Source organism: Dermacentor variabilis, chromosome 8, assembly GCF_050947875.1.
Source record: "Dermacentor variabilis isolate Ectoservices chromosome 8, ASM5094787v1, whole genome shotgun sequence".
Taxonomy (NCBI): domain Eukaryota; kingdom Metazoa; phylum Arthropoda; class Arachnida; order Ixodida; family Ixodidae; genus Dermacentor; species Dermacentor variabilis.
In genome coordinates this window covers 44,230,640-44,240,944 of record NC_134575.1, presented here as the reverse complement: position 1 = coordinate 44,240,944, position 10,305 = coordinate 44,230,640, and the positions used below count along the sequence as shown (strand labels likewise).

Below are 10,305 nucleotides of genomic sequence, written 5' to 3'. Positions count from 1 at the left end.
CGGTTGCCCCCTTCATGCTTATCACCTTAGGATCATTGTAAATGATTAAGCAGACGAAATTTCTCGATCGTCACATGAAAAATACATAGCACTTACATCCAATTTTCCAAGGCAGAAACTCCATGGTAGCTTCGCCACCTGGCACGCTCACTCTCGTTGACAGAGTAGAACATTCCAAAATAGGGCGAAGCAAACTACACGAGAGAAACCTTTCTCTGCAGCTCCTACCTCCACACGGACTTCCTCCAAGTTAAATATCGTTTTTGTTTCGCCTATGACTGCGACTTGCCTCCACGAGGGATTACAATACACTACTTATGATGTGTGTGACCGCGAAGTAAGTACTGAACCTTTATTATGCCACTGTCCCGAATTTCAATCACGAACTCTCTCTTAAACGCATTGTAACGACCAGAGGATCGGCCATAGGCCATTCAGCTGGTACTCGAACGCTGTCCCTATACCTCGTGGGCCCACAGGCTTCGAGTGCACGGATGTTTCTTGAGGGTGACAGGCCTGTGTGACTGCCTCCAAGTTAGTAATTCCGCTGCGTGCGTGAGCTAATTCACCGCGTCTACCCTTCCCCCTCCGCTCTCTCTTTTTTTTGTTCTCCGTTCCCTTTTCCCCAGCGTAGGGTAGCCAACCCGATGCCCTTCTGGTTAAGGTCCCTGTTTTCTCTCTTTCGTCGCTCCTCCACCTCTCTGCTTGTTTTAATACAAATAATGAGTGTTTCATTTGATGTTATAAGCCAAAGTTTTTCGAATGTTAATTACACTTCGTCATGTTTCATTATTCCATCGCAACAGTTTAAACTGTAGTATTCATTAATTCGTGCAGGTGCGACCTGAGGAGGGCTGCTCGAGCCCTGGCGCTAGCCAAGCATTTGCCGTCGAGGCTGTCCCGCGCGTCTATTTGTACGAAAGCAAGGCCTACGTCATCGTTGGAGGCCTGTCCACTTTCGCTCTAGAACTGGCGGAATGGTTGATAGACAGAGGGTGTCCCAAGTTGCTGCTTAACTCTTCATTCGGAGTGAAAGAAACAGGATTCCAGCGTTTCTGCGTTCACAGATGGCTGCGCGCTAGAGCCACGGTGCTCTCCAGTGACAGCGACATATCAACGAAGGAAGGAGCGTCACAGATTTTCCATCAAGCCGCGGCCATGGGGCCCATCGGTGGCATCTATAATCTGCTTGCGGTGAGGCGGCGTCATTTTGGTGCGCCAAGGAGCCTGCACACCACGGTCAGTTAAGAGTAAACTGAAAGGCTGCATGTGATCCTCAAAAAAAAACTGTATTACCCTGAGTCTAATCATTGCGTTCAGCGTTCAGGCCCATGACCAGCTGACCGTCGCAGGGCAAGAAATCGTAGTTCATGTGCAGTACAATTTTCTGGATTGTAGTCCGTTCGTATCTCATTTCTCACGCCAAACTTGGGTTGCTCGTTATGTGCCTCCGTATACGTGTAGATATAGAAATAGATCCTCGTGGTCTATACTCGCATGTGACCACTCTGAGGTTTCCGCCAGGAATCGGGTGGGTCAAAGTAAAATACAAAATAAGACGTCAAAATTTTATAATCGGTAAGTTAGAATAAAACATAAGATAACTGGAGAGCCTGCACGACCTTTAAACAAATGAAGGTTCTACCATTACCATAAAAAAATTAAACAACTCATATCCAGTGTGGGAGGCAGAAAAGGAGGCTTAACATTTTGTATTATGTGGCGCTCTTCAGTGAACCTCTTTCAGGTCAACTTGTGCAGCTGGCTATGTGCCACTCTTCAACTGCAAAAAAGTCTTTAAAATATCTCGTTCTGGACTGATCAGGCACATACATTCAGACAACCTTGTCTGAATATATATTCACAAACGCGTGCACTTCACGGCGAAGGCGCTAGATGGCGCAGCGTATCGAAATATAAGAGTTAGAGAGGAGCTCGCCCGCAGTACACGCTTCAAACGTCACGCGTTTTGGCCATGCACATACGCTGTGTCGCTACATTGCTTCAGCGCTAATCGCATTAGTGTCGTCAGTCGTCCTGAGATGGTTTCTCCTGGAATTGTTTTTTCGCCAGCCCTCTTTCCCGTTGGGTGGTCGCCCTCGCGAATGATGTCTCCAACTTTGAAAATGGATGCCATGAATTCTTACGAAAAGTTTTACTGTGTGCTTTATTTTTGTCGAAACGAGTTCTGATTCTACATCGATGACCGCTAACGGTGCGCATTTTAGTCGTTTTGATGTCCCTCACCATTGCCTGTCGCAAAAATTCGAAAATGCTTCGCGAGTTATTTGTAAAAAATGAAAAGCCGCAGCGCCCCGCGAAGCTTTGGACTCCACGCCCACAGGACGTCAGTATTCTCCCTCACAGTCATTGCAGCAACAGTACAGCAACAAAAGTTCTGCGCTCGAAGAACAAGCTGACTCGCCTCTTCACTGCTCCTTTCAATGAATGACTGATGCGGTGCTCTTGAACTATTAAGGTGATAGTGTCGGAGAAAATCTGGCGTCGGCGTCCAGCGTCCACCGTCGTTTCGTAATTAATCACTAAGTACCACGCATACCCAACCACGCAGGCCCTACTTGTAGCGCAAAGAAATTACAAAAATTATTGAATTTCTCAAAGTTAAATACGTCAGGAAAATCGTAAAGTACGGCTCGCACAAAGCTTGCAGACATGATAGCGTCGCATTGTAGTGTGAACATAAGAGGATACCTAATTCTGTTACGCGCAAACTCAAACACAAACCCCTTTTAACGCAATAGCGTTTTCCAGCTTCCGCTTGAAGTCTGCCTTAGTAGGAGCGGCACGGCTTCCTTGGATCCTTGCACACCATCAAAAACAAAATGAACCACAAAGCTCGCCTTCGTGCATAGTGTTCGCCGCCAGCGTTTTCTGCTAAGCATGCGGTTACATAAGCTGAAGTTACCGAAAAGCGTGAGAAGCACTCAGAAATCTTTGAATGCTGTCTGGCTCCGCTATTAAAGGCGCTGCTTAAGCGTCCTCCAAAATTTTCACAACACAGCGCCGAGGTAAGAAGCAGAAGAAAGGATAGGAAGGAGGAGCAATAAATTGTCGTGTCACACCTGGAGACGTATTCTGAGACGCTCGCTTTCGGCGAGTACACTTTCAGTGAACGATTATTGGCTGGTGGAGCAAACCGCACGAGCTGATTGGCTGGCTGAGTGACGCGTCACGCAGAAGCAATAGTTTGGCCGCAAGTGTTCGTCCGAGTATACGTACCCAGCTGAGCCACTCATAGAAGAAAATAAACCAACAAGCAAACCATCCAATGCTTCCCCACTGTGGAGGCCAACCTTCAGAAACGAAGACGAATCGTACTGCTTTCCTCGTCTCCTGAAAAGGAAAATGCGCACGCGTAATTGGCAAATGTCAATTCCAACGGATGCCTCTTGAAGCATTGTAATAATTACTGCGCACGACAATGCGGCAGCTATAAGGTCACGGCTTAGCAGCACTGGATAAACTGCAACTTTTATATTTCTCCGTCATTCTCGTTGCCATGAAATCTTCCCCACGGTGCCTCGGCACTCACATCGCCTTATTCATTCGGTTTGGCCATTAAGTATGAAGCACCAGAAGTTCTGTATAGAAGTCAACTATAGAGAAGTTTCGTTTTTGCGAAAGCGACGCATTTCGGATAAACAGCGCAAACGACCACGTTGTCACTTCTCTTAATCACGAGCCTTCGCCGATTCTAACAGCACTCTTCACAAAGCGACTTCTTTCAAATTTGGCCTTGTCTTGTAACGTTCCCGGCTCCGATCTTTTACCCCAGCTGAATAGGCCAAGTTTGTTTTGCCCGCACTGAATGCGACAATACTGCCACTTCATTTCCGTGATGTCACACTTTGCGATGTATCTACGCCGTTTGAAATTCTAAATGCGACAATCTCAACCATTCTCACATTACGGAATTTCATCTCTAAAGGAAGGTTAAAGTCAATGTAACCATATTGTTGCCCCTACTCCCGCCGAGGAACTTGTAGTGACGGCGTTATCGTATGGTGGTCGTAGTTAACTTCTTGCCGCTACGCTTCGCAATTATGAAAATATGGCTGAAACGAGAACTTTCGATCTGTGGAACCCTGGTGAGCATGAAGAGGTTAAGTTTCTTTGTTTTTTCGTAATGCAGTTACCACTGGACGCACATATGATGGAACATAATGGCGATGAGCTCGACGTTTTCATCAAGTTGAAGGTTGACGGCACCGGACATTTGGACGAGCTGTCTAGGAAATGTTGCCCACACCTCGACCACTTCCTCGTCTTCTCATCTCTGTGCTCAAGTTGTGGTAGCCCTTGGGAGCCATACAGTAGCTACGCCGACTCTGTCGTCGAACGCATTTGCGAGAACCGAGCCGCGGATGGACTACCCGGTGAGCTGTCTTTTATGGCGACATTTAAGGGGTCACATATTAATACGTAATCTTAGTCTAGAAGCCACAAATGGAAGGACTTGAGACTTTTCGAGCGCATCCTTTGTAGCCGCTCGTTGCTAACATAGACTATAATGCACGTATATAGCCAGAGTGAGCGGGCCTTTCCCTTACCAGCCGACGCAGTAAGAAAGAGAGGTCTAGCTATCAATAAATCTACGATATAAACGACGTGCTTCGTTTACATTTATCAACGAAGTTTGTTTATGAGCGCGCGTTCATATGTGTTCACTGCAATACAGAAAAATACAAAGAAATGGTATTTCCAAACACCTTAAGGTTACTGCGATTCGCGCAAAGTAGCTTGTGACCGGCAGAGCTTTCTGTTGAGCCGGGGAGTTTTCGTATAAGTTTCTGGCAACTTGATGGGAAGCTTTCGTGCTCAGAACAAAGGAGTGAGAGATTTTTCGAGTAGGAATGACTATTCTGTATATTACAAAAAAAAACGAAACAAAAAAACAGCGAGAGTCGTCTTCGTTTTTTTCTTCGTACGTTTCTACGGAGTTGCGTTAATATGAGCCCAACGACATGCTACACAAACATTGTCCAAACTGCCACCCGTAAAAGGCTTTCAAATGTTTGTTTTACTAATTACTAAAAGGCTCGTATTTCTTCGTAAATCTTGCTTACCGATCATCCCTATCTTCCTCCCGATTTCCTGCAAACAAAAACTGGTTCCCACAATTAATTCTCCAAGAAATATCAGGATCGCCAATGTAGAATGTGTTCAAGTAGTTCAGATGTGTAACAGCTTCGTGGTAAAAAATATATTATGTATGTCATTCTAGGACTCGCCATACAGTGGGGCGCCCTCGAAGACAGTAGCCCCACTGACGATACGACCAGCCCCGAGGGGACGTTGGATGGCACACTACCCCCGCGAATCAGCTCCTGCTTGAATGTAATTGAACGGTTCCAGAGCCAAAGCCATCCGGTCGTCTCAAGCGTTGTCAAGACAAACCTGTCTTCGGAGTCCCACAAGACCGCTGATAAGCCGGACCTCGTCTACTCCGTCGCACGCATTTTCGGTATTGCCATAGTGTTTTTGAACTTCGTCTCATTCAACCTGGCGCGCATCTGTTCAAAATTTTCCCGCCTTTAGCACGCGACTCTTCGGGAAAAGAAAGGTTACTTGTAAATTTAGCAGTCGTAACATCAAGATAAGGGAAGATGGCATGCGCCCGTATGTAGTTTACCTCCGTGACTGTTTATGTCAGTCTCAGCGTCCTACACCTGTGTACAAATGCAGAAATCCAATTCGGTAACCGAATGCCTGAATGCATGATTTCTCGGAAATTGCTTTTCTTTTCTTGATGAGGAGGTAAAGAAATTGTAAAACTAACAAAACAATGTGTCTTCGTGCAGAAATCATGGCAGTTCCGAGCAGCAGCCACAACCAATCCGCATCGTTTCGGTACATTGAAGAGAAGGGTTCTACCGGATGTAGGCACCTGCAAGGCATTCAGACAGTCTTAGGCATACATCGCGCTTATTTCAGCCAAGGAAATGTTTATAGTGTGAACATAGCAATCTATACAGGTGTATCTATTATCCAGGAAAAGCTAGACCATGCATAGCTTGTCAAAAAAATAAACTTGCAAGTGCTGTTAAGCGACTGTTATACTATGTTATTGTGAGATCGTGTCATTAGGTGATAAGATGATGATGACATCCGTATGACTTCTCCATCTTTATCTGTGAGATGCGATATTACGGCCCAATGCTGCCGCAAAATTTTCACAACGCTGCCATTAACTTGTCGTACAGCTGTAGCTAATAGCCTCACAACACACTGGCCACGGATATGACTAATAAACACGTTCATATGCATATACGTACATCCTTCACAGATGCCGCATTAAGCCAACGCCATCCCGGCAGCACAATGCAGTGCAGAACATTTCGGGCCAAGGGCTTTAAATGAATTTCATAATGATGGATCTGCTTCAGTAACTGTCACTGCATTCACTAACTATAATGCGTCAAAATGTTTAGAAAGAACAGTGATAGTAATTCCGGCACACGGAGGCCTCGAAAAATCGCGTGAGGTCATAGTAAAATGACCGGTGCCGCATTTCCAGGGCACCGAACGGGCAGTGAGGTAATCAAAGCTAAAGCCAGAATGGTCCAGGTTTTCCAGATTTACCGGCCAACCATGGACAGTTGCCAACCCACGGACCAATCTGGGTTCCAGAGAGTGTACTAATGAGAGCTTGTTTGCGCTTAGTAATTGCGCAAGTTCTCACTTTCCTCAAGCGCAATACACTCTGTATGCTTCCCCGTACTACGCAATATTACTTCGGTGAAGTCATTTGGCAACACATGTAAAATCCTTGTTTATTTCGCAATCCAGCAAGCCTGCCGCATGCACACGCATCGGCCGCTGTTCCTACTGTTACAGGACTTTATACTTCACGCCTGTCGTCTGCACCTTCTTCCCCGCCCCCTTGCGTTCCCCTTGCAACTTGTACCAACTCTAACGACCAGAGGGATGTTTGAAGCTGCACAAAGCTATCGTGTTGAAATTTGGGGTCTTTTGGACTCCTCATCCGGGACTACCCAGTCCTGTGCGACAAGACGCGCAGGTCAACGCTGACTGCCCTGAACCAGCACTTCGGACAGTCCGGAGCAATGCGGAATGACATATCCAAAGAGACCTTCTTTCGTACCTGTCCAGCGTATGTGCTCTAAACTACTTGTAAGGTCTGGGCGATGAACGTCTACGGGCAATTGCTTCACAAAACAGCGAACCGCATGTGTGATATCCAAGATACGTGTGTTCAACAATAACAGGAAGCAATGTGATGCAGATTTTGACCTACCTAGCAGCCGTCGTTAGGAACCGACTTTCACCAGAACAGTAAATTTGCGGCCTATTGGTTGCGCTATTGTCTACGGAGGGGAGGTGCTAAAGCTGCACGGAATGAAGTGAAGAACATGAACATGGGCCTCTTTCTTGTTCATGTTGCTTCTTTCCGTACCGCTTTAGTATTGCTTTTCACACAAAATTCCACCAGCCGGTTTCGCCAAAGTAGTTCTTTTGAAAATGTCTGTAACACGCAGTATTTGAGAATTCACATGTTTCCGTTCGTGTCTGTTACATTCAGCCTTGTTTTCTTTTTTTTTTTGCAGGGCGCAAATGAATATTCCTTTTTCTGCTGTGTCATGCTCAACCCCTCTGTTGATTATAAAAGGGCATGGCTCCCAACATGACCGAAAGCCATGCTTTAATCTTAGAGTCTCTCATCACATCAAAGCGACACACAAAAAGAAACATTTATTGAGACCGGGAATACAAAATGAATCACAATAAAAGTCGTAGTTACAGCAGTTATACTAAGCCGAGCCAAAATATTGTGGAAAGTGAGATGTACCACCAATATGAAAAGATTAATCAAAACTGCCTCCAGGAATATCAGGTGTCCCTCAAGGCACCGTCCTGCCTCCCCCCCCTGTTATTTCTAATATATAATTATGGCTTGCCGCTTATTACAACTAACAATAGACTCTTTGCTCACAACTGCCTACTACACTCCCTAATACCTAGTGAATCTCATGTGATCACACTCCGGAACGTTGCATTCTAATATAGAATAGTATAACAATTGCCTAAAGTCGTTTAACGTGCGTAAAAGCTCGCTAATCTCGTTCAATCATCATCATCATAAATAATCATTCCTGCCTATTACCTTCTTGATTTTCTTATATAGCCATGCAGTGGTCCTTTTCCCTACGCACAACCAAATAATGGAATCGGCTAACAACCCTTCATTGCCATGATGAATTTTTCTTCTCGGTTCGAAACCTCCATTACTGCTTGACCTTGCTCAATGTACACTTTCAACTTTCATCCTCCTTTTAATGTCCTACCATGGGTACAATGAATGAATGAATGAATGAATGAATGAATGAATGAATGAATGAATGAATGAATGAAGGAATGAATGAGAAACAAATAATTCAGCCAATACCCACGACAATAGACTTGATGGCGGCTGCAGTTGCCAAATGGTGCACCACTGCCCAAGCCATGGGGTAGTTTTAGCCTCGGCTTTAACCTGCGATAAGTTGCCTTTTTTCCGCTTTCGTTCCCATTTTCGTATTAATGGTACATTTCAGTTAGGCGTCACAGTTAATTTCTCTTGTACTTTTCATCGCTGCATTGTTTGTTTATTCAGATATTCGTAACTAACATTTCTCCGCAGGATTTCAAGATCCGATGAATTTGGATTCTACGGCGAGCCTGGGCGAGTTGGGAATGAACTCCGCGATGGCCATTGACGTCCAGCAGCTGATTACGAAGGAATGCGGCCTCACCTTGTCTGTAAAAGAGATCCGACAGCTCACCATCGACCACTTGAGAAAGATTGGCGGCTTCAAAAGGGATAGCGCAGCTACCTTCAAACGCACTCCCATGACGAAGGCAGTGGCAGATGGAGTGCCTGCCAGCAGTTTTTCACCAACAAATCAATCAAATTCTGCCCGGCTCTTTTTTCACGTTATCCCACAACGTAATAAAATATTTAGACTTCGTTCATTCTTCCGTCTCTGAACTGATTTACTGGGACAATAACACAGCTTTCCCCGCGGACACTACTTTCTAAAATATTTTCGTGTCGCCGTCCTCGTCCGCGTTGCTTACATGAATATACTCGTTGGTGTACACGCTTCTGCTCCTGTGGGATAGGATGACCGTACCACTGGTGACTCAAATTAACATTAGGGGGCACTGCAAAACATGGCCAGGTCTGGCTACACTGTGCAGCGTCGCGGATTCACGCAAGTCCCCGTGCGCGCTGTCTTTGGTGAAGTTCCTTGCAGTGTGACATTAGTTCCCGCTGTTTTGTAGATGGCGAGCGGTTAATTGAGCCGAATACCTCAGTTTAGTCGGCGCTAGTAGTACAGTGAGTGGTGCGGTTGAAGTGGTCGCGCTGTTTTTGCATACCTCCGGCGTGGCTGCTGACCCACACGAGATTCTAGCGAGAATCACCGACGCATTCCGGAACCTACTGATCGTGGAGGCAAAGTGCCCGTGCGCTGCTGGATTGTCGGAAAAAGTCCGAGCACGGCTGTTCTGGTCCACTGTTACAGTGAGTCACGACATCGACGCTTACGGGAACGAAGAGCCAGCCCTCTGCTTCCAGAGCTTCTGAAGGAGAGCCGCCATAATGTGACTCTGCTCCTATTTCGAACCTTTTCTATTCATTTTATTACGACAGGAACTACATGGACACTCCGAGCGCATTCCTGCCGTCGGTGTCGGCGTGGCTGTGAGGTTCCGTATAAAGTCCAAGGGCGATAGCCGTCACCGCGCGCCCTACGCTCTATGTGCGAGTGAAAGCCTGCGAGGGGAGCCGACCATCGCTGCTCACTACCGCCCGCGCGAAACAGAAGAAAGCGAGGAGGAAGGGCGAAGTCTTCTGTCACGCGCGAGGCACCCAACTTTTCGGGACACCGGAAGTGGGGGAAGGCAGCGGCGTTCTACTCCTTCAGCTACAGCGCACGTGGCGGCTACGCGCGGTCGCACGGCCTTATCTTGAGATCGATCTGCGTTGGGGGCAGTCTAGGTGCGTCGTTGGCTTCTACGTTTGTGTGTGCTGTGTGTTCTCGCCGCTCACTCCGCATCGAAGCAATACAAAGCACAATGGTTACTTCGCTCGCTGCTGCTGCCGCGTTTCCTCACGCCAGCGTTTCGACAGTCAGTTTCCGCGGTGATCGAGTGAGATGTGCTTATGTTTGCTAGTGCGCGTGGCACCATGCTTGTTAATTAAGTTAGTATGCATATGCCTACAAGTTTATACGGCCTATGAAACTACTATCTTTACTCCGCACTGTCCACTATTTTGCT

The 10,305-nt window shown here is 46.5% G+C and overlaps 1 protein-coding gene across 1 annotated transcript; it reads left to right on the top strand.

The window, feature by feature from the left end:
• Positions 1-840: 840 nt before the first annotated feature.
• Positions 841-9,610, top strand: LOC142591385 (fatty acid synthase-like). The gene is made up of 5 exons (XM_075703712.1): positions 841-1,194; positions 4,154-4,397; positions 5,246-5,485; positions 8,663-8,968; positions 9,549-9,610. The coding sequence occupies exons 1-5, from the start codon at positions 1,159-1,161 to the stop codon at positions 9,608-9,610; spliced, it is 888 nt and encodes a 295-aa protein (XP_075559827.1). The 5' UTR covers positions 841-1,158.
• The last annotated feature ends 695 nt before the right edge of the window (positions 9,611-10,305 follow it).

What these genes read in the sequence shown, in the direction of transcription:
- LOC142591385 (XM_075703712.1), top strand. Translation starts at nt 1,159, where the DNA reads ATGGGGCCCATCGGTGGCATCTATAATCTGCTTGCG. An exon ending in GCATCTATAATCTGCTTGCG is followed by an intron (nt 1,195 to 4,153) that starts GTGAGGCGGCGT and finishes TTCGTAATGCAG; the next exon opens with TTACCACTGGACGCACATAT. An exon ending in CTCCGTCGCACGCATTTTCG is followed by an intron (nt 5,486 to 8,662) that starts GTATTGCCATAG and finishes ATTTCTCCGCAG; the next exon opens with GATTTCAAGATCCGATGAAT.